Source organism: Brachyhypopomus gauderio, unplaced genomic scaffold (genome assembly GCF_052324685.1).
Source record: "Brachyhypopomus gauderio isolate BG-103 unplaced genomic scaffold, BGAUD_0.2 sc40, whole genome shotgun sequence".
Classification (NCBI taxonomy): Eukaryota; Metazoa; Chordata; class Actinopteri; order Gymnotiformes; family Hypopomidae; genus Brachyhypopomus; species Brachyhypopomus gauderio.
This window is the reverse complement of record NW_027506868.1, coordinates 2,680,791-2,708,500: the sequence shown is the minus strand read 5'-3', so window position 1 is coordinate 2,708,500 and position 27,710 is coordinate 2,680,791. Positions and strand designations below refer to the sequence as shown.

Below are 27,710 nucleotides of genomic sequence, written 5' to 3'. Positions count from 1 at the left end.
AGACACATGCCACAGAGATAAGCACAATACACATTCACAGACTCACTCACAAGTACCAGCTGACACAGGATAATAAATCCTTAGTCATAACCCTAGGCTTCTTTCATAACCCTAATCTCTGTCCTATACCCAGGGCGGGGGCTCACCTGACACAGGGGCTACATGGCGGGGCTCACTGATCCTGGAGCTGCCCTGCACAGGTTCTTTACTGATAGAGCTCACAGTGCAGTTAGCCTGGAGAAACCACAACATACCCACAGAGAATGAAGGACAGCAGGATAGTCAGAATAAATGGAAATTCAGTTATCACCTGCTGCTTTTGAAAAATCTTTATCCCTTATGCAGAAAGGAAGGGGCTTAAGTCAAACCAATTAATTACTGTAGACGGCAACATTTCTCTAAAGTACAGGCAAGGAAAAAAACAAGAGTGAGAGATTGACACAGGGGTGATAGTGGGAAAAATTAAATTTTTCTGAGCGGGGGGGGGGGGGGGGGGGGTGTGTGTGGAGTGTTAGTGTACCATATTTTGAATATTTAATAATTAATCTTTAAATTAATTAATAATAAATAAGTCAGGTATTCATTATAGTGAAATAAAAACTAATTTCTATTAATATTCTGAGAAAATGCTGTAACCTAAAGATTTATATTAGACACAATATGTTAAAAACAGGCATGATTAATTATTTATTCATTACTGTTAGTAAATTATAGGATAGCAGACAACTCAAAGAAATTATGCAAATAAAGTTTAAAAGAATTACAAATATTATGATTATAGTTAGTTTATATATATAAAATTTAATAAATGTAATAAATATTTTGTGTTGGTTTATTAGGACATACATTTTGTGCTTTTGTTCATGTATTACACCTTACGCCGTAAGGCGGCCAGGATGAACCAGATCATCTGACCACCTGTACCGGCTCAAAAAAAAGCACTCTTATATTTCTGATAAAAATTTTACTTAATCAGAATAAAGATAAAATACTGAATTTATCTTGTAGCTACCTCTGAAGCTCTTCCGATGTCTGAAATACAGGCGGTCCCCGGGTTACGACGTTGATCCGTCGTAAATCGATTTTCGGTGTAAATCGGAACATACGTACATACTGTACGTAAATAAGGTACTATACGCAGTTATCCTATCCTAAAGCTAGGCTTTTGGCCAATACCTTTATCCATAGCTGCATTTAACTAATCCTGACGCCGCGCACACCAAACACCAAGTTCCGTTTACGACGCAGAACCACTTAGGTCCAAACGAGGCTTTATACAGTAAATGGGAGATGTGTAGTAACCACGAAAAATCGTAACTTGGGAACCTCGTAAGGATCATAAGGATCATATTTCGGCCTCAAAACAGATAGCATGCGCGCGCGTGTGGTTTATCATTATGATTTGACGGATTTCCCCCCCCCTCAATTTTTTTTTTCTCGCGGACAGGTACGCCGGAATTCCGGCGTGGCGCCTGAAAACTATCAGGCCTGTTGACATGTTTGTGGGGTTAACACCTGGGTTAAGCGTATCCCATGTACGAGGCTTCTCACCTGGCTGCTGTGTGTGAACTCAGAGTCCTGGGGACTGAGAGTGAGGACAGGGCCCCGCGTGGACACTGAGACATCTGAGGAGGACACACACGGACCAGACTCATCCTCACTGCCTGCTACGCACACGCGCACACACACGCACACACTTCAGTTTGGGGGTTCATCACAACTTGAAGCAGTGACACATGGCTGGAGGACAGCACTACACTCTGTCCTGGGTGAATCCCTGCAGTTAAACTTCAGTTCACTAGCAGGTCTCGTATGATGAGAAAAAAAAATATCGCAAATATAAGATTAGCATTTTAACCTCCTATTTTGTTTCGGCAATAGTTTCCCTCTTTTGCGTTTCTTTCTTTTGTTTGCTTGTCACACTGCTTTTCTTTGCATCTCGCATTTTACGATCATAATTTTTTTTCGTGCTTCTCTCTTTTCTTTGCTCTGGTTTTACCCTCTGTGTGGGGGCAGGGAAAGAGGCGTGGCCAAGAGCGAAAGGCATGCCGTGAATGTTCCGCGTCATCAGTTGGAACTGGTATCCATGTTTTCCATGTTAGCTAGCTAGCCTACTCTTCTCACAGTCCTGATCACACTGCACAATTAGTTAGTGAAAACAAATCTAGCTACCGACTTATGTGTCTATAAAAGTTGATTATTACCATCAATCTATAAAGTGTATATAGCTGTGGTCCAGCTGGGCGAACAGCTGCCAGAAAGAAAAGTATTGTGACTGGCAAACAAAAAGAAAGAAACGCAAAAGAGGGAAAGTATTTTAGAAACAAAATAGGAATGTAAAATGCAAAATGCTAATCTTATATTTGCGATATTTTTTTTTCTCGTCACCATTAAAGACTAATTTGACTCTAGTCTCACAGTCACATCAAGCCGTGTGTGACATTTCCTCTCAGATTGCTATAGTAATCTCACTGGCTCATCTGTGGTGATCAGACCAAAGACATCCCAGTCCCCCATCCGCCCACCCCCCTCCCCCAGACCCCTGACCTCTGACCCTGCTTATGTCACCTTTGCTTGTGCTGGTGTCCAGCCTGGTGCTGGCAGCAGGGCTGGTGTGAGCTTGTGGGCTGTGTGCGCTGTGCTCCTGGACAGCACCCCCTGCTGCCACAGTCATGCCGTGTGGCTCCCAGACTGCAAGGGCCTGTAGCTCCATCCGCTGCACCACCAGCTCCTCTGCATCCAAACGCTGCCTCCACGCCAGCAGCTCCTCTGCCTGCAAACGTCTACGGCCCAGCTGCTGCTCACGCTTGGTCAGGAATCTGAGAGGGAGGGAGAGGGGGAGAGAGAGAGAGAGAGGGAGAGAGAGGGAGAGAGAGAGAGGGAGAGAGAGAGAGAGAAAACCATCATAAGCAAGACATAGGATTGGGGAAATGACAACGTAATTAAGAAGCACAAAGCAGGCCCCAATGGTTTTTTGTCTCCTTGATTAGAGGGTTGGAATTAAGATTTTAGAGAAAATCGTTAAACATGCAGTTCTGATACAAAAATAATGGACCAATGAAAACATATCCTCTCTGTTACTATGGCCAGGCAGAAACACAGTGTCTCTGGTGGCACTTGCTGGCTGTCTAACATCTGTACAGAGACACACCTGCTCTGCTGTCTTGTCTGAGGTGGTTTGAGCTCATTAGAAGGATGTTAGGGGAACAGATGGCTTTATCTGAGACCAATGTGCTTGCCTTGTGAATACAAAAGCCATCTCCATCCAATCTGGCCTTCAATTCCATTACAGCCATGGTCTTATATATACTCATTAGCTCATCACCAGACCTCTTATTGAATCTGCAGGATTTACTGCGGCCACAGCACAGATTAAGCACCTCCACCCTCCCTTAATCACAGCTATATAATCCATCAGTACACTGGACAGGCAGCAAGAGATGATCTGAAGTCTCCAGCCACCACACTACACGAAAAACCAGCCTGCACACAGCTGCCGCAGGACCTGAATTTAGAGTATTATTATATATTTATTGTATATTTAAATATAAAATACAAGACTTGGACTTGTGTGAACTGGCCTTAGAAACCGTAACCCTTGAGCAAATATCACACTACCAACTCACAAATATTACACTACCAACTCACTGAAGACACTACTGCTATGGCCGTCACCACGTGAACAACCCATCAAAGCTGCAGTGTGTTTCTGGCTGACCTGTGCCTGGTCTAAAAGACACTGGTCTAACAAATTGCCAACCCAACACCAACCAAAACCCCAACACCACCACCAACCACTATAGTGTATAGTAGTGTGTAGTATGCATGTAGCATATAGTGTGTATCTAGTGCGGGTAGTGTGTGTGTATCTAGTGCATGTAGTGTGTGTGTATCTAGTGCGTGCAGCGGGTATCTAGTGCGTGTAGGCCTCCATGATTAGTCGACTAGTCAAGATTATGTCGACTATTAAAATAGTCGACGACTAATTTAAAAGTCGATGCGTCGTTTTTTTTTTTTGGGGGGGGGGGGGGTTCTTTACTTTTTTTCTCTCCCAACTGCTGCGGCAGTTTCCACTGACGCACATGCGCAGTAGTAGAAACGACATCCCAGAACGTTATATAGACAGGCTCTGGTATCATGGCTACCCGGCTACGGAACTCAAAAGTGTCGGATCACTTTAAGAAAATGAAAGAGAAACGCGTGCAATGCAATATCTGCAATGCAGAACTTGCCTTCCGCGTGTGGTGCGTGGTGTAGGAATTATAGTAGCGTAGGAGTCATAGTGGTGTACCTGAAGCACGTTGTGGCTGATTGTGACAATGATGAAGATGCACAGTAATCTCGGTAATCTAAATTGCTTGTTAGCTGCTAAAATTAGTGTAAACGGAGCATTAACTTAATACTTACTCATCGTGATAGCTGTAAAAATTAACATTAGCGATGGCGATTTGTTTCATTAGCCTTAGCACGCATTCATGTGTTTTCTGTAACGTCAGTGAGACCAAAACTTTATTTTTGTGAATAATTTCTTAGTTTCAGGTACCTACCTAATTTGATTAAATGTAGCTACATTTGATGCCAGAGACAAATGAAAAAAAGAAAGTCCTAAAAATATATTTTCTTTATTAATGTATTTATTTTTGTGTTGTTTAAATGCTTTCCTTATTTTAATAATTGCAGGGTATCACATTTTTAAATCTCAAATTCAATGACTTAAGACCTTTTTAATACATCTCACAAGAAAAAATAATACCAGGGTTGCCAACTTTTGAAGATCGCTTGGAGTGAGATTTGAACCTGGAGGGGGTGGCGAACGTAATTTGTTGTTGTTGGGGGGACACGTAAAGTAATTTGTTGACCGGGGGGTTGTGCACGACCTCGCGAAGCGACAGCACGCGGGGACCTCGCGCAGGGGCAGAGCCATTTTTTTTTTAAACCAGGGCTGTGTTCGAAATAGACTACTACATACTGGATACTGCATACTGGACTCAGTATATACTGGATACTGCATACTGGTCGTCGTAGTAGTATGCAGTACAGTTTCCAGTATGCGACAAAATCAAAGCACACTACGGGGTCACGTGAACGTAGCGTTGCATGATGGGATGCAGTACACCACGAAGATAGCTCTGTTCGCGTACTGGAATATTTTGCGGAAGTAGTAGGTCATCCGGGTATGTTTCGCGTACTGGAAATTTTCATTTTGGTCACATACTGCATACGACATACTGATTTGGGGCTCGATCAGTATGCCAGTAGTATGTAGTAGACTATTTCGAACACAGCCCAGGACATTTTCTCACTTTAAAAAAAACCCGGGACAGGACGTGAAATGCGTCCCGGGAAATACGGACGTTTCGTCGCACTACACAGTAGACAAATCATTTTTGGTACTTACAGTTAAACTACAGTTAGCAGCGAATGACTCGATATGCATATTACTATTACAAGTGCCATCATATCACTTGTGTGTTTTCAGATTTCATATGAGAATCCAGCGTTTTACAGCCCATTGTACCAAGTTTGAATGTTTTTCGGCAAGTTCACATCACGCCTTATACGAATCACTGGAAGGTTTCAGCCAGCCACAATATTTTTCATCCTCCAGCCACTTGTCATTGAATCGACATTTACCCTTGTCTGCATCGGAGCCTTGTATTGTTGTTCCCGCCGCAGCACTCAAATAAGAAAAGCAGCTTATTAGGCAGCTAAAGCATCGTCTGCTGTTTCCACCTGTTAGGTGACGTACTACTGCCATCTACCATGCGGAGTATACGGCCGTTGCGGAAATGATAATTGTGGGATATACATCGGTAAATTAAAACAGAAAAACTGAGCAACACACTTATTTAATGCCTCCCCTCCTAAAATTCCAGACATTTTAAGACATTTTTAGACCTTGAATATGTAAAACTAAATTTAAGACATTTAAAGACTTTTTAGGGACCCGCGGGTACCCTGAATTGTTTGTTGCAACTTTTCATTAAAAGTTTAATGAACTATGATATAAATTATTTTATTTTTAGTTAGCATATAGCTGAAATCTAATGATGGTTATATAATAGCAGCTGCATTCTAGTGCGATAAATTGTATGTTTTATATTAAATTAACATATGATCCAATTAGTCGACTAATCATAAAAATGTATAGGTGATTAGTTGACTAAAAATAATCGTTTGTGGCAGCCCCAAGTGTGTTTAGTGTGTATCTAGTGCGTGTAGTGTGTATCTAGTGTGTAGCATGTAGTGTGTATCTAGTGCATGTAGTGTGTCTAGTGCGTGTAGTGCGTATCTAGTGCGTGTAGTGTGTAGCATGTATCTAGTGCGTGTAGTGTGTATCTAGAGCATGTAGCATGTATCCAGTGCGTGTAGTGTGTATCTTGTGTGTAGCGTATAGTGTCGCGTGTAGTGTGTATCTAGTGTAGTGTATAGTGTATATCTAGAGCATGTAGCATGTAGTGTGTATCTAGTGCGTGTAGTGTATCTAGTGCGTGTAGCGTGTATCTAGTGCATGTAGTGTGTAGCATGTATCTAGTGTGTGTAGAGCAGGGGTTCTCAACTGGTCTCAGCCCGGGACCCACTTTTTCTCATTGTCATTAAGTTGCGACCCAGTTTTATACAGTACAAATGTTATAACAAATTAAAAGGGTAAACAATTGGTGGTTACCATGGCAACAAGATGGTTCTCATGCTGGGCTACATACTAAAAATTACTCAAGGAGCCAGTAGGTCCTAAAAGGAAAAAATCAGGCGCCAATAACTTTTTCTAGGTGCCATAATATAAACTAATAAGCACTCACATCAGGTCAGCTGTTATTTAAGATCTCTGTCGTCCAACATGTTTTCTCTTCCTTGTAACTGTGGTTAAGTTGGTTTCATATTTGCGTATTCGGAATTAGACATGTTTTAAATGTACTACTATTACCATCTACAAATGACCTTAACATGGACAAAAGCGGTCGTAAAGGCCCCGGAGCACTGCACACTCTTTTTTTCTGCAAAGATTTAAATTATTTTTAAATGATTCTTCATAAGATAAAAACAAGTTGTATAAATATTAAGTGCACATTTTGTCAAATGTTTAAATAGCTTTTAAAATGTCCATCATAAGAGCATAAAACAAGTTATAGTTAAGTGCATCCTAATCAACAACCTTGTTTTGTGGAATTATGATGGCCCATTTAAAAGCTATTGAAATATTTGACAAAAACTGACCACCACACATTGGTGCAAGGTATAAATACCCATCTTTTAGTTGTAGGTTGTTATTAAAGATTAACTTTATGTAATCCAACTTCTTTGGTGGTCTTAGATGGACCGTTTAAAAGTTATTGAAATTATTGCAAAAAACGGAGTGCGCAGTGCTCTGGGGCCTTTACGACCTCCACTTGCTTCCGTGTTAAGGTCGTTTGTAGACGGTGCCTTAGACGTTGCAGCGGTGACACGAGTATATTTAAAATAACATGTTTTAAAATACATATATTCCTGATGTAAACAAAGTTGTAGATGTTTGTCTTGGGTGCCAGAAATAAGAATTTGCATATTTTGGTACTTTTAACTTAAAGGTATTGAAGAAAGAATTCCGAATATGCGAACGTGAAACGAACTTTACCAAGTTTCATAGTATGTATATGAGTGACTTTTGATCCCATTAAAATGAACTTAAAACTATGTACAGTTATAAAGGAGTGTGTCCTCTTATGGTCCGACAGAAATGTAGACTGTGTGGAAAAAATCCAATATTTTTGGCTTCGCTATTTTCAACAAGCTAACGCTTAGTGCTAAAGTTTCAGCTCGGCTCCGCTGCTTTGCGAGTCACGCTGGTGATTCCCGCTTTTGTTAATGGGCAGAGCGAACATGAGAGTGGGAACTACAGCATATCGGTTAACTTTTAAAATACAACCTCAAAAGAAAATTGTGGATATTTTTCCAATGACAAAAAATCTTCACCCATAAAATATAATGCTCTTGTATCACCTGTCGCCACTGGCGAGTGAAATAATTTTATTACTCATTTATGGTCGCGATTGCGACCATTTTAGTCGCAGTCTGGAGCTGTGGCATGTGCCTCTGTCTTTTTTCAAGATAAAAGACGAGTACAAAATCTGAAGAGTAGACTTTTTTTTTTAACAAGCTGTCCGCGACCCACCAAGAACGTGTCCGCGACCCACTTTTGGGTCGCGACCCACCAGTTGAGAATCACTGGTGTAGAGTATAGTGTGTATCTAGTGCGTGTAGTGTGTATCTAGTGTATGTAGCATATAGTGTAACGTGTATCTAGTGCGTGTAGTGTAAATCTAGTGCGTGTAGCGTGTATCTAGTGTGTGTAGTGTATCTAGTGCATGTAGTGTGTAGCGTGTAGTGTGTATCTAGTGCGTATCTAGCACATGTAGGGTATAGTGTGTATCTAGTGTGTGTAGTGTGTATCTAGTGTGTGTAGTGTGTATCTAGTGTGTGTAGTGTGTATCTAGTGTGTGTAGAGTATAGTGTGTATCTAGTGTGTGTAGCGTATAGTGTAACGTGTATCTAGTGCGTGTAGTGTGTATCTAGTGCGTGTAGCGTAAATCTAGTGCGTGTAGCGTAAATCTAGTGTGTGTAGTGTATCTAGTGCATGTAGTGTGTAGCGTGTAGTGTGTATCTAGTGCGTATCTAGCACATGTAGGGTATAGTGTGGATCTAGTGCGTGTAGTGTGTATCTAATGTGTGTAGTGTGTATCTACTGTGTATAGCTTGTACTGTGTATCTAGTGCGTGTAGTGTGTCTAGTGCGTGTAGTGTGTATCTAGTGCGTGTAGCATGTATCTAGTGCGTGTAGCGTATATCTAGTGCGTGTAGCGTATAGTGTAGCATGTAGTGTGTATCTAGTGCGTGTAGCGTGTATCTAGAGCGTGTAGCGTGTATCTAGAGCGTGTAGCGTGTATCTAGAGCGTGTAGCGTGTACCTCTCATCCTTGTGGTAATGCATCTTCTTTAGCTTCTGCATGATGCTGCTGGTCTCGCTGCCCGACACAGAGATGGGGGAGGGGCTACGCGTCTCCACATCAGTCACTGTCACACTGGGCGGAGCCAACTTCATTTCACCAGAAACAGGTGATCTCTGAAGTTCAAAGGTCATGAGAAATAATTTGTTCTGTACTCATTTTTATTTATAATAATATAATTATTAATAATTATAAATAATTATTATTCAGTGCCAGTGAGAGGCTGTTTGTGTGATGTGAAGTGGCACAGTGTTGGGTGTGTGTGTGTGTGTGTTCGTTTGTGTGTGTGTTAGGGGTGTCATGATTTCGATATTAAATTGAAATCGATTGAAATTATGTCACAATCTCGAGCCTCGAAGTCAAAAAGAGGATGGACGATCCCTCCCTCTAAGCTACGCAAGCACCCACACTACGCAAAGTAAAGTCTGGGCTCTGTTCAAAATAGCCTACTACATACTGGATACTGCATACTGGACTCAGTATATACTGGATACTGCATATTGGTCCTCGTAGTAGTATGCAGTACAGTTTCCAGCATGCGACAAAAGCAAAGCATACTACGGGGTAGGCTTGTCACGATACTAAGAATTACAACTTCGATACGATACTTAAAAAAAATTGAAATTCGATACCATTTTCGATACCAAAGTCAGATACTGTGCTAATTTCCGTTTGAAAGCCTTTTTATTTATTTTTTTATAGACAAACAAATGAATGTTGCTTTGTGTTTGAAAATACTTGAAATTGTAACTTCATTTCACAACAAATAGTTGTCTGACTGAACAGTTCTCTTGTATTATGTTTAGTGCTGTCAATTCCAGGTGCCACGATTAAAAGTCCCCACCAGGATTTTGCTCAAGCTTGCTAGATTTTCTAATTAGCAATCCAGGAAGCCTGAGCAAAATCCTGGTGAGGACTTTTAATTGCGGCACCTGGAATTGACAGCACTAATTACGTTAACAAATACGAGCCTCTTGTAATTCCAGGACAAAACATGAGAAAACGTGAAGATGTTAAGATTGGGCGTTTTGAAAATAAACAACCATTAAATAATGTGATAAAAAAGTGAATAATTTCGAGTATATGTATAAATATTTAACTTATCCCAACAAACATGCGACGTCAGAAAGACGTTAAAATCATGTCTGTATGACATCGGTCAGTCCAGACCCATTTTTGCATGTCTGGTGGACGTTCAAAACTGGTTCAAAATCTGGCAGTGTGACTAGGACCTTAACCTTACCTTAACTTAACATGGACGTCTATGATGTGTTTTCTATCTGAACGTCTGACTAGGACCTTTATTGGATGTCAGTGGACGTGCAAAAACTGCAACTGAACGGCAGTAATAGACGTTCAAAAGACGTTTAAAAAAGACGTCGCAAAAACTTTCATTCTGACATTTCTGTGAATGTCTTTTGAACGTCTGACAAAGTGTCTTTGCTCGTGCTGGGAAATATTGAAATGGATCTTGAAAGTGACATACAAGTGTTTGAATTCCACAAGGTGTGTGAACCCTGCAAACATGACTTTGTTCATCGCGCTGAAGCGCGGCGCACGCGAGGTCGTGCACCTCTCGAATTTTGTAACATCGCGTGCGCCGCGCCTCAGCGCAATGATCAAAGTCATATTTGCAGGGTTTATACACCTTTATAAGGTGGAATTAAAGCACTTGTACCAATATTTCCCAGCACGTTAAACTTAATTAAGTTAAATATTTATACATATACTCGAAATGATCCGAAATATTGCGCTTTTAATCACATTATTTAATGGTTGTTCATTTTCAAAACGTCCAATCTTAACGTCTTCACGTTCTCTCATGTTTCATCCTGGAATTACAAGAGGCTCGTATTTTTTAACGTAATACAAGAGAACTGTTCAGTCAGCCTAAATTGCAGCACTTTTCAAACCTGAAACACACTGAAACACAAAGCAGCACTAAAATTCGTCAGGTAAGTGTTCATTCCCCTGTTGTTGAGGGGTGTTTCTTTTATACTACCACATATAGTTTCGGACAACACTGCAAAGCGGAAAGTATAAACGCCTCCACCACTCGCGGAGTCAAGCGCTATGGTCACTCAACCAGGCTTTAGCGCCCTTCGTTGAAATGTTCCAAAAGCACCGCTTGCAAACTGGCTTGTTCATGTCCTTCGGTTTTCCATCTGTATCTGCTTCGAATCCAACAGCACTGCGTTTGCTTTAGCTGCCATTTTAGCATTACAAACTGTCCTGTGCATTACGGCAGCTTGGGTGGGTCAAACGAAAGTGCATTTTATGTAAAAATGAATCGATACGAGTATTGTACCTTTTCAGAATGTTCAGTATCAATACGTATCGATATCGATATATCGATTTTTTTGACAACACTACTACGGGGTCACGTGAACGTAGCGTTGCATGATGGGATGCTGTACACCACGAAGATAGCTCTGTTCGCGTACTGGAATATTTTGCGGAAGTAGTAGGTCATCCGGGTATGTTTCGCGTACTGGAAAATTTCATTTTGGTCACATACTGCATACTGATTTGGGGCTCGATCAGTACGCCAGTAATATGTACTAGGCTATTTCGAACAGAGCCCTGGTTTAAACTAGACACGTCGCGAGGGTCCCCGCGCCAAAAATGACGTAATCGCGGTGGCTCCGCCCGTGCGTGCTGGGGAATCGCAAGGTCGTGCACCTCTCGAATTTTGTAACTTCGCACGCGCCGCGCTTCAGCACAATGAACCAAGTCATGTTTTCTGGGCTCACACCAGGGTTGCCAACTCTCACGCATTGAGCGTGAGGCACACACATTTGACCGTTTTCACACACTCTCACGCCACACTTGTGATATCTCACGCCGAAAAAAAATCTAATTTATTTACCTCTGATCCACATATAAGATTCAATGAGTTACTAGTTCGCTCTGGCGCCAACCACTGGCGATCTGGTGGACATCCAAACATATTTAATGCTATTAAAGTAAGGATGTACATCTTCACCACTAAGGTAGATTCGATACACATCTCGATACACTGTCACCGAAACGATATAACTGCGATACTCTGAAACCCCTTGTCGATACGATGCGATACAAATCAAATCTGATTGGAATTAGTTGTGCTGTGTTTTTCTTGGGATTGTCTTCTGGTTTTAAGGTAGGCCTTGGATTACATTACTTTCAGCTTGATTCTGCTAGTCTGTAGTCTACTTGGTATCTATTGTTGTCATTAGTGAAATCAGCTGTCTTAGTTTCGGGTTAGGAAGTGTGAATAACTGAGGAGGCGGGACCACATATTGACTGCTGCTTAAATAAGTGGCATTTCTGATTGGAATTAGTTGTGCTGTGTTTTTCTTGGGATTGTCTTCTGGTTTTAAGGTAGGCCTTGGATTACATTACTTTCAGCTTGATTCTGCTAGTCTGTAGTCTACTTGGTATCTATTGTTGTCATTAGTGAAATCAGCTGTCTTAGTTTCGGGTTAGGAAGTGTGAATAACTGAGGAGGCGGGACCACATATTGACTGCTGCTTAAATAAGTGGCATTTCTGATTGGAATTAGTTGTGCTGTGTTTTTCTTGGGATTGTCTTCTGGTTTTAAGGTAGGCCTTGGATTACATTACTTTCAGCTTGATTCTGCTAGTCTGTAGTCTACTTGGTATCTATTGTTGTCATTAGTGAAATCAGCTGTCTTAGTTTCGGGTTAGGAAGTGTGAATAACTGAGGAGGCGGGACCACATATTGACTGCTGCTTAAATAAGTGGCATTTCTGATTGGAATTAGTTGTGCTGTGTTTTTCTTGGGATTGTCTTCTGGTTTTAAGGTAGGCCTTGGATTACATTACTTTCAGCTTGATTCTGCTAGTCTGTAGTCTACTTGGTATCTATTGTTGTCATTAGTGAAATCAGCTGTCTTAGTTTCGGGTTAGGAAGTGTGAATAACTGAGGAGGCGGGACCACATATTGACTGCTGCTTAAATAAGTGGCATTTCTGATTGGAATTAGTTGTGCTGTGTTTTTCTTGGGATTGTCTTCTGGTTTTAAGGTAGGCCTTGGATTACATTACTTTCAGCTTGATTCTGCTAGTCTGTAGTCTACTTGGTATCTATTGTTGTCATTAGTGAAATCAGCTGTCTTAGTTTCGGGTTAGGAAGTGTGAATAACTGAGGAGGCGGGACCACATATTGACTGCTGCTTAAATAAGTGGCATTTCTGATTGGAATTAGTTGTGCTGTGTTTTTCTTGGGATTGTCTTCTGGTTTTAAGGTAGGCCTTGGATTACATTACTTTCAGCTTGATTCTGCTAGTCTGTAGTCTACTTGGTATCTATTGTTGTCATTAGTGAAATCAGCTGTCTTAGTTTCGGGTTAGGAAGTGTGAATAACTGAGGAGGCGGGACCACATATTGACTGCTGCTTAAATAAGTGGCATTTCTGATTGGAATTAGTTGTGCTGTGTTTTTCTTGGGATTGTCTTCTGGTTTTAAGGTAGGCCTTGGATTACATTACTTTCAGCTTGATTCTGCTAGTCTGTAGCCTACTTGGTATCTATTGTTGTCATTAGTGAAATCAGCTGTCTTAGTTTCGGGTTAGGAAGTGTGAATAACTGAGGAGGCGGGACCACATATTGACTGCTGCTTAAATAAGTGGCATTTCTGATTGGAATTAGTTGTGCTGTGTTTTTCTTGGGATTGTCTTCTGGTTTTAAGGTAGGCCTTGGATTACATTACTTTCAGCTTGATTCTGCTAGTCTGTAGTCTACTTGGTATCTATTGTTGTCATTAGTGAAATCAGCTGTCTTAGTTTCGGGTTAGGAAGTGTGAATAACTGAGGAGGCGGGACCACATATTGACTGCTGCTTAAATAAGTGGCATTTCTGATTGGAATTAGTTGTGCTGTGTTTTTCTTGGGATTGTCTTCTGGTTTTAAGGTAGGCCTTGGATTACATTACTTTCAGCTTGATTCTGCTAGTCTGTAGTCTACTTGGTATCTATTGTTGTCATTAGTGAAATCAGCTGTCTTAGTTTCGGGTTAGGAAGTGTGAATAACTGAGGAGGCGGGACCACATATTGACTGCTGCTTAAATAAGTGGCATTTCTGATTGGAATTAGTTGTGCTGTGTTTTTCTTGGGATTGTCTTCTGGTTTTAAGGTAGGCCTTGGATTACATTACTTTCAGCTTGATTCTGCTAGTCTGTAGTCTACTTGGTATCTATTGTTGTCATTAGTGAAATCAGCTGTCTTAGTTTCGGGTTAGGAAGTGTGAATAACTGAGGAGGCGGGACCACATATTGACTGCTGCTTAAATAAGTGGCATTTCTGATTGGAATTAGTTGTGCTGTGTTTTTCTTGGGATTGTCTTCTGGTTTTAAGGTAGGCCTTGGATTACATTACTTTCAGCTTGATTCTGCTAGTCTGTAGTCTACTTGGTATCTATTGTTGTCATTAGTGAAATCAGCTGTCTTAGTTTCGGGTTAGGAAGTGTGAATAACTGAGGAGGCGGGACCACATATTGACTGCTGCTTAAATAAGTGGCAGTCCGCTACAGACGCTGTCTGTAGCGGTTAGAGACATCCTCTACTCTTCAATCAACTGAAGCCCATCTTCATTTTTTGGTTAAGTATCACACCTTGACACACATCATATACTACCTTCATTCATTTATTCATCATGTGTTTTTCCATCCCTGTTCTTACTCCCTATAGTCGCCGTCAATACAAACATCACTACAGAAAACGCACTACCAGTAACCTCATCTACCCTCCACTCTCAACAAACACCCCGATCATTGCGACCGGGGGGCTCTGGAACTGCCAGTCTGCAGTCCAGAAAGCAGACTTCATCACAGCCATTGCAGCTCATCACTCCCTTGACTTCTTGGCCCTAACAGAGACATGGATCACCCCAGAGAACTCTGCTACTCCTGCTGCCCTGTCATCTGCATTTTCCTTCTCTCACTCTCCAAGACAGACTGGAAGGGGAGGTGGCACTGGATTGCTTCTGTCCAGTTGCTGGCGCTTTACTCCTTGCACTTTCCCACAAATTACCATCTCAACATTTGAGTATCATGCTGTCACTGTACGCTTCCCAACCACACTTCACATCATTGTTGTTTATCGTCCACCCTGCACCCTAGGTAACTTCACTGAGGAATTAGACACACTTCTGAGCGTCCTCCCTAATGATGAAACTCCTCTTCTTCTGCTTGGTGACTTCAACCTCCCAACAGATAAACTACAATCATCTGGCGTTCTTCCTTTGCTGTCATCATTCAACCTCAACCTCACCCAGTCTTCTCCAACACACAGAGCAGGCAATGTCCTAGACCTGGTCTTCACTAGACCACCTGCAGTGATGGACATTGCAGTAACTCCTCTCCACTGTTCAGATCATCACCTTGTATCTTTCTCCTTATCTCTTCCTCCCCACCGTCACACCCTTACTGCTACAGGCACTACCACCATCCGTCGTAACCTTCATTCCATCTCTCCATCAGTACTTGCCTCTACTATCACCACAGCCCTCCCGTCCCATAACTCTTTCTCTTGTCTCTCCACAGACACCGCCACTGACACTTTATTGTCCTCCCTCTCTTCATCTATTGACCTCTTATGTCCCCTCTCTTCCAAACCCACAAGATCCTCCCCACCTGCTCCTTGGCTCTCGGACACCCTGCGTAACAACCGACGAGAACTGAGGATGGTTGAGAGGCGATGGAGGAAATCGAAGCTTACTGCTGATCTTCGCTTGTATCAGTCTCTCCTGTCCCTATTCTCCATGGAACTAACTGCTGCCAAGACATCATTCTACAGAGAGAAGCTGGAGGCATCTACATCAGATCCACGCAAGATGTTCAAAATCTTCTCTTCTCTCCTCAAACCCTCCCCCCCTCCAACTCCCACTTCTCTTACTGCAGATGATTTTGTCACCTTCTTTGAAGAGAAGGTCAATACGATTCGCAGCACCTTTTCCCTAGTCCCTGTTCCCACTGTGTCCCCTCCTACTCCTCCCTTTTCTCTAACCTCCTTCTCTCCTCTCTCAGCTGAGACGGTGCTTCAGCTGCTGACATCCAGCAGTCCCACCACATGCCCTCTGGACCCCATCCCATCCACACTCCTCCAGACAATCTCCCACGAACTCCTCCCTTTCATCTCGACCATCATCAACAACTCCTTATCTTCAGGAATTGTGCCATCATCATTCAAGGCGGCTAGGGTGGTGCCAATCCTAAAGAAACCCAACCTTGATGCCACCAACATCAGCAACTACAGACCGGTATCTCTCCTCTCATTCCTTTCTAAGATCCTTGAACGGGCTGTACACAACCAGCTATCCTCTTTTCTCTCACAGAACCAGCTTCAGGACCCCAACCAATCTGGCTTCAAGCCGGCACATTCTACGGAAACTGCACTCATTGCAGTAACTGAGAAACTCCATGCGGCTAGAGCAAATGGACTATCATCAGTTCTGATTCTGCTTGACCTTTCGGCTGCCTTTGACACAGTCAATCATGAGATCCTTCTGTCCATCCTCTCAGGCCTTGGTATCACTGGCAATGCATGGACATGGTTTGCATCCTACCTGGAGGGTCGTTCCTACCAAGTAACATGGGGAGGATCAACATCCACGCCATGCAAACTCTCCACCGGTGTTCCACAAGGTTCAGTACTGGGTCCACTTCTTTTTTCCCTTTATACCCGCTCTCTGGGTGAGTCAATATCTGCACATGGCTTCTCTTATCACTGTTATGCGGATGACACCCAGCTCTTCTTTTCCTTCCCACCCTCTGACACACAGGTTTCAGCTCGAATCTCTGCATGTCTGAAAGACATTGCCTCTTGGATGGCAGCTCACCACCTAAAGCTTAACCCAAGCAAGACGGAGATGCTGTACATCCCTGCAAGAGCCAGTCCTCATCGTGATCTTTCTATCTCATTCGAGAACACCGTGATCACTCCATCCATGGAAGCGCGTAGCCTTGGTGTAGTTGTCGACAATCAGCTCTCCTTCACGGCCCACGTTGCTAACACAACACGATCATGCAGATTCGCCCTTCACAACATTCGGAGGATTCGGCCATTTCTCTCTAGGGAGGCCACTCAGGTCCTTGTCCAGTCCCTTGTTATCTCAAGACTGGACTACTGCAACTCCCTACTGGCTGGTCTTCCTATGCATGCCATCAAACCCCTGCAACTGATCCAGAACGCTGCAGCTCGGTTGGTCTTCAACCTTCCCAAGTTCAGCCATGTCACTCCCTTGCTGTCCTCCCTCCACTGGCTTCCGGTAGCTGCCCGCATCAAATATAAAACCCTGGTGCTGGCCTACAAAGCAAAGGATGGTCCAGCTCCTCCTTACTTGATGGCCATGGTAAAACCCAGATGCATACCTAGAGCCCTCCGCGCCTCAAGTATGTCTCGTCTTGACCCTCCATTATCCAGGACACATGGGAGACAAGCATCCAGACTTTTCTCTGTCCTGGCTCCAAGGTGGTGGAATGAACTTCCCTTGTGTGTCCGAACATCGGAGTCACTTGCTGTCTTCAGACGCCGACTGAAGACCCACCTCTTTCAAGTGCACTTTGCATAATTATGCTTTGTCTATTGTACTTTATCGTCTCTTTCCTCAGGTATTGTGCATAATTGGGTTATAGGAATTGTTTACTGTCTTTTTCCTCAGGGGATGTGTATATTCAGGTATAATTGTTAGGTATCATTTGACTTTCGTCTAGTGGTTTTTCCAGCTTAGAGTACCTTGTGTTCAGGACTATCTATTCTACCTTGGAGATTCCAAGCAACTACATAGCACTTTTGTAAGTCGCTCTGGATAAGAGCGTCTGCTAAATGCCATAAATGTAAATGTAAATCACTCCTGTTCACGATATGATGAGATTCAAAATGATTTGATAACGATATGACTTATGAGGATTCGGTTTGATAAATGATCATTCGATACAGTTAGTTGAGGTTTGAGGATGTATTGGCCTAACCCATCAGTTTTCTTAACTCAATAGCACAATTCTACTTTACTCTCTAACAATTTAAGGGATGTATGCATCTGGGGTGGGTTTCCCGAAACGTTCGTAGCGCTTCGTAACCTTGTATGAAACGTATGAGGTTAAGAAGTACTTAGCGCTAAGAACGTTTCGGGAAATTCACCCCTGGTTGTTTTCAATGGAGCAAAACCAATACATAATATAAAAAATGCATAATTCAGTATATTCAGACAGAGCATTAATTTATTCAAGTGAATTATTCAGTTATTTTCTCCATCTATATTTATACTAAATGTTTAAAACATAAGATGAACAGTTTTTAAAAGTACTGTATTAACATAGTGAAAATTATGATCTGCAACACTACTGTCTGCTAGATTTACGAGGGGGTAGCGGCCGCAGAGATGTCCACACCTTGCCGTCTTTTCATGTGTGTCGCCAGGTTCGTTGTGCTACTAACGTATTTGATAGCCCCACGGCATTGTTTGCAGATTGCGTGCGTCTTGTCAAGTTGACCACCTCGCTTAAAAAACCCGAAATATTGCCACACGTTTGATTTGTGTGTCTTTTTTGGTGCATTAAATATCTTTGTCGTTGCTAATGCTCGTTTCCCTCCATCTTTGTTGTGTACGTCTGCGTGTTTGCGTCAGTACGTTTGCGTGTCAGTACGTTTGCGTCATTTATGTTGCCTCGAAAAAAAAAGAAATCAATAAAAATACAAAGTATGTTGCCTCTGTAAATACGTTAGAATAAGGAATAGATACTGGAAAACAAAACACCCGATTTAACCATGGTATTTGCCGATGCAAAAAGGCTAGAGTCGATGCACCCTAAATTCGCCCGAAAATTAAACCCGATGCACGTTGAATCTACCGGTGCAGTCGAATCGCAGACATCGCAGACATCTCCCCATCCCTATATTAAAGATATTTTAATTAAATACTTAATTTGTGTCCTTTTTACGTGACCCTTAGGAATCGTGAGCCTAAAATCGGAAATACAATCGAATCGAGGATTTAGAGAATCGTGATACCCTTAGTGTGTGTGTGTGTGTGTAACGCTGTAGGAGCATGAGACTGCATGTGGGGACATGGGGAGGTGGGGTGTGGTTGGGTGTAGTATGTTGTGCCATGGTGTTGTAATGTGATGGGGTGTGATGTGCGGTGGGGGTGTATGGTGTGTGTGGTGTGGGTGTGCTGTGTGGTGGGGGTGTGGTTTGGTGTGGGTGTGTGTGGTGTTCGGACCGGGTTGGTGTCTCCTGCACTCCTGAGTTTCTGTCTCAGTTTGAGGGTGGTGTGTTGTATCTTCTCAATCTCCTCCTGCTGCTTCAGGAGCAGATGACGCTCCCTCCGAGCTGCTCTGTTGACGTCCTGCAGTCGCCTGATCTCCGCCTGACACACACACACACACACACACACACGCGCAAACTGTAAACACTGTAGTCTGTTGTCAGACTCTGTTGCTGGTGTCACGGGGCAGTTACCTGTTCCTGCTGCAGCCGGAGTAGCAGGCCTCTCTGTCTCTTACGCAGGGGGGGCATCTTGTCATCTTCCCCTTTGTCCCGCAGCCGCCTGGCAGGAGTGAAGATGGGACACGGCAGTTTAACATCGAAACCCACGAAGGATACTTGAGGGTGGGGGTAGGTGGGAGTATGTGAGGGTGGGGGTAGGTGGGGGTACGTGAGGGTGGGGGTGGGTGGGGGTAGGTGGGGGTACGTGAGGGTGGGGGTAGGTGGGGGTACGTGAGGTTGGGGGTAGGTACTTTTTCTGGTGCTCCAGCCAGGCGAGCTCTGCCTTGGTCTTGTCGGTGAGGGCTCTGTGGCGTAGGCGGAGCAGTGAACTCTGGTGACGAGCACGTAGCTCCTCCTCCTGCATGTACTGCTTCACCATCGCCATGGTGAACTTGGAGAAGCTGTCCTGGCCGCCTGAGAAACGCGCGCTGCTGTCCTGTGGGAACACAGAGGATGTGTTCAAACATAACCCAATATACCAGTGTGTGTGTGCTGGTGTGTGTGGGTGTGTGTGTGTGTGTGAACTCATCACACTGCACTGTGTGAAGACTCAGTGTACAGTCACATGCCACAGCTGTGTGTGAACACCTCGCCCTCTACAAACCTGCATGGTCGTCATGGAAAAGGGAGGGAGAAGCTTAAACAGTACAACACAACCTTCTATTACCCCAGGGGCAGGGTTAGATTTAGGCCTTAACCACTACAACACAACCTTCTATTACCCCAGGGTCACGGTCAGGTTTAGGACTTCAAAATGATCAGTTAGGCCTCCTGTTGTTGACTAGTGCAACACTGCAGAACTGGGATTGAAACAGGTGATTACAGTACAGGCGATTACAATACAGGTGATTTAGTTCCTCTAGATGTGCTGGTGTCATTAGTGGGAGGACAGCACCTTGATGGACAGCTTTGAGGAGTCCTGGCCGCGCTCATTGTAAGACTCGGCCAGAGGGCTCCGGCCGCGCTCCACCGAGTCTCTCCAGTGTGACTCGGAGGGTAGAAGCGATCGGAATGATTTCTCCAGCTCATCTTCGGTCACGGACTCCTCGTACCTCACGGAGCATTCTGTAGCAACAGAGGTGCTGTCTGCTAACGGGAACAGAACAGGGTGAAGCAGGTCAACTCCTGTAGAACTGCACCAGAAAACTGAGCCCAGTCCCAATAGCAACACCCAGTGCATCCTGTAGTTCAGCGTTCAGCCCACATGCTGAACCAAACTCATTCTGTGCAGATCCACCTGCACCAGCTACTATTGTACCAATGATCTCTATAAACAAACATGCTACTTTAACACAGTTTTAGCATTGTGAGCAGTGTGTCCCTCACCCCCGTCCCCCAGCATTGTGAGCAGTGTGTCCCTCACCCCCGTCCCCCAGCATTGTGAGCAGTGTGTCCCTCACCCCCGTCCCCCAGCATCGTGAGCAGTGTGTCCCTCACCCCCGTCCCCCAGCATCGTGAGCAGTGTGTCCCTCACCCCCGTCCCCCAGCATCGTGAGCAGTGTCCCCCTCACCCCCAGCATAGTGAGCAGTGTGTCCCTCACCCCCATCCCCCAGCATAGTAGGCAGTGTGTCCCTCACCCCTGTCCTCCAGCATGGAGTGGATGCTGTCGGTGTGTAGGGAGTCATCAATGGCCATGTGTGCCTCTTCTTCCAAAGAGCTGTTGCTCCGCCCTCTGCAATCGCCTGATCCTGTTGCTCCACCCTCCTCCTTTAATGAGGGGGAGGGGCTTCTCCTAACACTGACGCTGTCTCCTTCACTAAAAGACAACGACACAAAGATAGACTGGGATTCAATTAGGCCTGTGTTGAAAAAATCGATTTTCCGATTCAGAATCGATTCGCATATGATGATCTGATAATCGATTTGTACGTCCAAAGATTTTTTTTGTAAACTTTTACCCCCGCCTCGTCACTGAATTCACGCAGGTGTGCTCGGTCTAACTAACTGTAAAACAACATGGCGTCGGACAGTGACGCTAACGACGATAGTCAAATCGGCAATCTAAAAACAGAAGGACAGTTTATCCAGTGTCAGTGACCGTTTACCCAGTGTTTTTACAGTTTAAAAAAGTTTAAAATGTTCTTGTAACGTTGGGCGCAATGTGATGGATGAGACAGAATCCTTTGCACTTTCCAAATAGTTACGTTTATTACATTTACCAAAGCGCAGACAGCGCACATAAAACACGTTTACATAGAACGTGTGTGACTCAAACAACGACGAGCACAGGACGCTCCGCGAACACACAAACCCCACGTGACGAGACGAGCCACAGGTGAGACGGACTATCACAAGACGCACCCGCACCCACGGAGATCTACAGACGCAGACGAGTAGACGCAGACAACGTTAACACACACCCAAAAGGGAGGGGTCGGGGACCGTAACGACAGTTCTGTTCTTATATTCGCACTTTAAAGAAAAATACACGTTTACATTTTATACTTTCAGTTTATTAAGTGTGAGCACTTTTAAAATAAAAATGCATTTGGTAGCAACAGCTTTTGGGTGAATTCTTAATTATTTCAATCATAATAATAATGCACTGGTTAGTGTCCCAGTAGGAGTCCACTGTTGCAGATATAGACACCTCAAAGATGTCCTGTTTATTGTCCTGTTTATTACCTTTCTTGAAGGTAGATTTATGATTACCCTTTTCACCAGTCTTCCAGCCATCAGTAACTACCAACTACCAGTAACTATTTGCTGATGAATATCGATATAATACTAGTTTTAACATGTTGCTTCTGTACATAGTCAGGAAACAGCTCAAATACATTTTTAATAACACTAAACCCCGAATTGGATCGAATTGGATAGAATCGATTAAATCGAAATAAATCGATTCTTAATCTTCAGAATCGGACCGATTCTTGGAATTTGAATCAATACCCAGCCCTAGATTCAATGAATGCTAACTGAAATATGCGCAGGGTCACAGTTACAAATAACACAGTGATGGACAAGAAAATGAGAAGAATGAGCAGCTGAACCTGGAGGTGTGTTTCCTGTGTGGGGGGGAGGCTGCTGTCTGGGACGCCTCTCTGCCTGGGGACATGTCCCTGCTACTGCCACACACAAACACACACACACGGAACTGCAATAGTGCTCAGACTGTAGGAAGCAAACAGCTGAAGAGCAGTCAAGCCAAACTCCAGACACAGAATCACACCAGTCTACAGACACACAAGAGGAAATACCTTTTGCATGTGTGCAGTGATTGGTTACCTGTCTGTCTGTGGGAGGGGCTGCCTCTGTTGGTCATACAGAGGTGTGAAGGAGGCGACACCCAGCAACCGAGCTTGGGCTAGCTCAGTCATCTACACACACACACACACACACACACACACACACACACACACACACACACACACACACACACAGCATGAGCACTTACACCAGACAAATAAATAAATAAATACAGAAGTGTGTGTGAGAGTGTGTATGTGTAACTGTACACTCCTCTCCTGTAGTTGTCTCTGAGTCTCTAGGGTGTGTGAGTGTGTGAGACTGTATGTGTGTACCTGTACACTCCTCTCCTGCAGTTGTTTCTGAGTCTCTAGGGTGTGTGTGTGTGTGTACCTGTACACTTCTCTCCTGTAGTTGTCTCTGAGTCTTTAGGGTATGTGTGTGTGTGTGTGTGTGTGTGTGTGTGTGTGTACAGTAATGGCCAAAAGTTTTGAGAATGATACAAATATTAATTATTTACAAAGTCTACTGCTTCAGTTTTTATAATGGCAATTTACATATACTCCAGAATGTTATAAAGAGTGATCAGCTTAACAGCAATTAATTGCAATATTAATTGCAAACAATATTTGCCTAGAAAATGAACTTTATCCCCCAAAACACATTTCAACTTCATTGCAGCCCTGGACCAGCTAACATAATTTCAGTGATTGCTCCATTAACACAGGTGTGGGTGTTGATGAGGACAGGGCTGGAGATCAATCTGTCATGATTAAGTAAGAATGACACCACTGGATACTTTAAAAGGAGGCTGGTGCTTGGCATCATTGTTTCTCTTCTGTTAACCATAGTTATGTCTAAAAAACACGTGCAGTCATCATTGCACTGCACAAAAATGGCCTAACAGGGAAGAGTATTGCAGCTAGAAAGATTGCACCTCAGTCAACAATCTATCGCATCATCAAGAACTTCAAGGAGAGAGGTTCCATTGTTGCCAAAAAAGCTCCAGGGCGCCCAAGAAAGACCAGCAAGCACCATGACCGTCTCTTAAAAGTGTTTCAGCTGCGGGACTACCAGCAGTGCAGAGCTTGCTCAGGAATGGCAGCAGGCAGGTGTGAGTGCATCTGCACACACTGTGAGGCAGAGACTCTTGGAGCAAGGCCTGGTCTCAAGGAGGGCAGCAAAGAAGCCACTTCTCTCCAGAACAAACATCAGGGACAGACTGATATTCTGCAACAGGAACAGGGAGTGGACTGCTGAGGACTGGGGTAAAGTCTTTTTCTCTGATGAATCCCCTTTCCGATTGTTTGGGACATCTGGAAAACAGCTTGTTTGGAGAAGACTAGGTGAGCGCTACCACCAGTCTTGTCTCATGCCAACTGTAAAGCATCCTGAAACCATTCATGTGTGGGGTTGCTTCTCAGCCAAGGGAATCGGCTCTCTCACAGTCTTGCCTAAAAACACAGCCATGAATAAAGAATGGTACCAGAATGTCCTCTGAGAGCAACTTCTCCCAACCATCCAAGAGCAGTTTGGTGATCAACAATGCCTTTTCCAGCATGATGGAGCACCTTGCCATAAAGCAAAGGCGATAACTAAATGGCTCTGGGAACAAAACAGAGATTCCATGTCCATGTTCCAGGGTCCATGGCCTGGACACTCCCCAGATCTTAATCCCATTGGGAACTTGAGGTCAATCAAGATGGGTGGACAAACAAAAACCTACACATTCTGACAAAATGCAAGGATTGATTGTGCAAGAATGGCCTTCTATCAGTCAGGATTTGGTCCAAAAGTTGATTGAGAGCATGCCACGGAGAATTGCAGAGGTCCTGAAGAAGGGTCAATACCGCAAATATTGACATGCTGCGTTAACTCATTCTAACTGTCAATAAAAGCTTTTGTTACTCATAATATGATTGCAATTATATTTCTGTATGTGATAAAAACATCTGACAAACACACAAAAACCAGAGGGCAGCAGATCATGTGAAAATGTCATTCTTTCAACTTTTGGCCATGACTGTATGTGTGTACCTGTACACTCCTCTCCTGTAGTTGTCTCTGAGTCTCTAGGGTCTCCTGCTCTGCCTTTATCTTCAGTAGCTGCAGATCTCGCTCCTGTCTGGACTGCTGGGCCTGGTGGGGTAAATGTTACACACACACACACAAGACACGCAGACACACACTCTGTGATGGGGATTGCAAGTCCACATTAAGGTAAACCCACAGTAATAAGAGAGCCCAGTGCTCGAGAAGGGTTAACCCCCAACCCCCTAACCCTACAGAAGGGTTAACCCCTAACCAGTGTTGCAAATAACGGTGATGGGTAACTGCGTCATTTTGTCAGTAACGGGATAATATAATTAATTACTTTTCCTGTCGTTACAATGCCATTGACGTTACTGGTCATTAAAAGTGGTGCGTTACTATATATTGATATACTAACAGTAATGCGAGTGGACCGCTGCCCAGGCTAGTGAGGAATAACAGATCTCGATAGGTCACAGTTCTCGGCGTAACACCCGTTTAACTTAGCAAGTCAGTAAGCGATTGGCTAAGGCAGCGTTATAGTAGCCAATCAGAGCCAGTTTTTTTTTACATGCGCGCTGAAGCACACCAGTGAGTGACAAACGACACAAACAGAGAAGAGGCAAAAATGGCGAGTCAGGAGCAAGCCGAAGAAAAATTTGTATTTTCAAGGTGGCGATATTAACATTATTTAAGAAAATACTAGAAGTTCCTGAATATCTACCAGACTGGGTATTTGATTTATTTAATTAAGAATATAGGTTTTATTGTTAAGTTTACTTCTGTTGTGAACAAACCAGTTGTCTCAGGTTGAGAGAATTTAATTTAATTTGATAGATGTAAATGCACTTTATATAGTGTAACTGTTTACTTTTACTTTTTTTTTTTTAAACAAAGATTTGGGATTTTAATGGATTTTATCCTGCACTGGTCTGTTGATGTGGAATAAATATCAAAAGTTAAACACCTTTCTGATCTACTCATTTCAACAGACTGTGAAAACTGCTTTTTCAAAAAATCCTTATTCATTGGCATATAACATTTTGGCATATAATATTTTTTTTACTGTAATGCAAATAGTTACTTTCCCTGGTAACGAGTTACTTTTATTATAGAGTAATTCAGTTACTAACTCAGTTACTTTTTTGAACAAGTAGTGAGTAACTATAACTAATTACCTTTTTAAAGTAACGTTCCCAACACTGCCCCTAAACCCCTAACCCTAACCCCCTAATCCCTAAAAAAGGAACTTTGTGGCAGTGAGGTGTTGTCTCACCTTCAGTATCTGTGCGAGTGAGACACTCTCCTGCTGTGCGAGTGAGACAGCTCGTACCCTCTCCACATCACAGAGCTGACGCACTGACTCCTCCACAGCAGACAAGTAGTTCAGCTCTGCGCTCATTCGCTGTTGAAGGACACCTGGGGCAAAATGCATGGGGCCACCACTCACAGGAGTCGGCAGAGTGTTGGGGGCAGGACCTGGGGCAGGACCGGAGCTGGGTTTGGGGTCATTAGTGCCGGATGGGCTGACTGAAGGAGAGCAGGGGACATCAGAGTGAGCAGAAGGCCTGGGTGGGGAGACCCTGGTAAAGTCAACAGGCGAATCAGGAGACGCAGGAGGACTTCTGGGAAACGTCTGGACCTCAGATATCACACTGCCAAACACAACACACATACAGGTCACCTGAACACACATGTACACATCACCTCAACACCAGGGCATGATGCACTGTTCACATCACATCTCTACACAGCTCTTCTCTAGGTTGATCATACATTCTGTCAAAAGTCACATTTTTCAATCATGTATTTTACCACACACTCCAACTACACCACACACATGTTCAGAAACCACAGCACACACACTTAGAAATCAAAGCCCCACACTCAAACATCACAACACACATGTGTACACTCAGAGCCCTCAGTGAGCGATGTGGTGAACACCTGCAACAAGAAACTTCAGGAAAGGCAATGAAGAAAAACATCTCCCTGGCAACAAGTCTGAGCTGCAATAGGGATCTCTCATTACAACCAATTCAAACAAAAGATCCCTCTGTGTGTGTATGTGTGTGTGTCCGTTAGGGTTAGAGAACATTCCTCCATGCTTCACAAAGCTTGAGAAAGGTGTCTGTAAGTCTGATGCACGACAGTGGTGAGGACCACTCAGATGAGCTGTGGTGTGATGACACTTGTGTGGAGGTCCAAGCACCACTGCTGTGTGTGAAGCACCCGTCTCAGGCACTGCTGTTAACACCCCTGAACACACACACGCACACGCACGCACGCACCCCTCACTCACCAGTCCAGCCTGGGCTTACCTGTGGACAGAGTTGAGTGTGGCGCCCCCTAGAGTCCCATCAGTGTCAGTGTCCCTATGAGAGCCACTTGCTGAGCTGTTCTCAGAGTCCCTCTTTCTCAAACCATTCCAGTGCAGGTCAGACACGACAGATGCATTCATCTGTCGTTCCACCAGGGTGCGCTCAAGTCTCCTCTCTAACAGGGGGGAGGGAGATAACACTGAACACAAGCAGACATCTCAGCTCCTCTATAGAACCACAGCTTTGGTAACAACCTTTGTCAACATCACTCTCCAACAGTTACACTATACAGATGCATTTACATCTACCAGCCACCCTCACAAACATGTATGATCAGAGGCAGAGGGTGAGCACGCAGGGCAGTGTGAGGGTGTGTATGAGGGTGTGTATTCTCTTCTCACCTCTTCTGCTGGAGGAACATGTGGAGAGGGTGGAGGTGCTGGAGGAGAGGGTGGAGGAGGGTGAGCAGTTCGCTGTGCTGTCTTTAGCTCCGCCAGTGTGGCCATTGCTGCTCAAACAAATATGTCAGCTCAGACACACCAAACTCACATCAGTACTGAGACTGCCCCCTAGTGGCACATAATCACAAAATATGACTGCAGGGCTAGTTACTACTCACTAATGTTATTGAGAAAAGGATTGCTTGAAATGCTCATGATTCCTTGAAAGTAGCACTAGTAGAAAGGCTGGCCCAGCCTGACGTGAGCC

At 43.8% G+C, this 27,710-nt stretch overlaps 2 protein-coding genes across 18 annotated transcripts in view; one reads left to right on the top strand and one right to left on the bottom strand.

Annotated features, from left to right (window-relative positions):
* The window catches only part of cep350 (centrosomal protein 350), a 58,193-nt gene that overhangs the window by 7,086 nt on the left and 23,397 nt on the right, over nt 1-27,710 (bottom strand). For 11 of the 16 annotated variants that reach the window (XM_076985424.1, XM_076985429.1, XM_076985432.1 and 8 more), the window contains 15 exons: nt 27,404-27,510; nt 27,003-27,177; nt 25,958-26,336; nt 24,688-24,789; nt 22,690-22,781; nt 22,455-22,529; nt 21,039-21,217; nt 20,356-20,549; nt 19,712-19,896; nt 19,434-19,521; nt 19,195-19,341; nt 8,941-9,095; nt 2,569-2,819; nt 1,552-1,667; nt 147-234 (listed from right to left, as the gene is read on the bottom strand). In XM_076985424.1, coding sequence (XP_076841539.1) covers nt 147-234; nt 1,552-1,667; nt 2,569-2,819; nt 8,941-9,095; nt 19,195-19,341; nt 19,434-19,521; nt 19,712-19,896; nt 20,356-20,549; nt 21,039-21,217; nt 22,455-22,529; nt 22,690-22,781; nt 24,688-24,789; nt 25,958-26,336; nt 27,003-27,177; nt 27,404-27,510 — 2,333 coding nt within the window. The remainder of the gene's footprint in view (nt 1-146; nt 235-1,551; nt 1,668-2,568; nt 2,820-8,940; nt 9,096-19,194; nt 19,342-19,433; nt 19,522-19,711; nt 19,897-20,355; nt 20,550-21,038; nt 21,218-22,454; nt 22,530-22,689; nt 22,782-24,687; nt 24,790-25,957; nt 26,337-27,002; nt 27,178-27,403; nt 27,511-27,710) is intronic. The other 5 variants (XM_076985426.1, XM_076985431.1, XM_076985428.1 and 2 more) reach the window with 5 other exon arrangements.
* LOC143485826 (uncharacterized) lies at nt 14,254-18,542 on the top strand. Of its 2 annotated transcripts, XR_013123051.1 has the most exons (3): nt 14,254-16,233; nt 16,496-16,618; nt 16,756-18,542. XR_013123051.1 is itself a non-coding variant. In XM_076985441.1 (2 exons), the coding sequence occupies exons 1-2, from the start codon at nt 14,629-14,631 to the stop codon at nt 16,824-16,826; spliced, it is 2,061 nt and encodes a 686-aa protein (XP_076841556.1). In that variant the 5' UTR covers nt 14,254-14,628; the 3' UTR covers nt 16,827-18,542. The 2 variants fall into 2 exon arrangements, 1 of the variants encoding a protein (XP_076841556.1); XM_076985441.1 differs by having other exon boundaries at nt 14,254-16,618.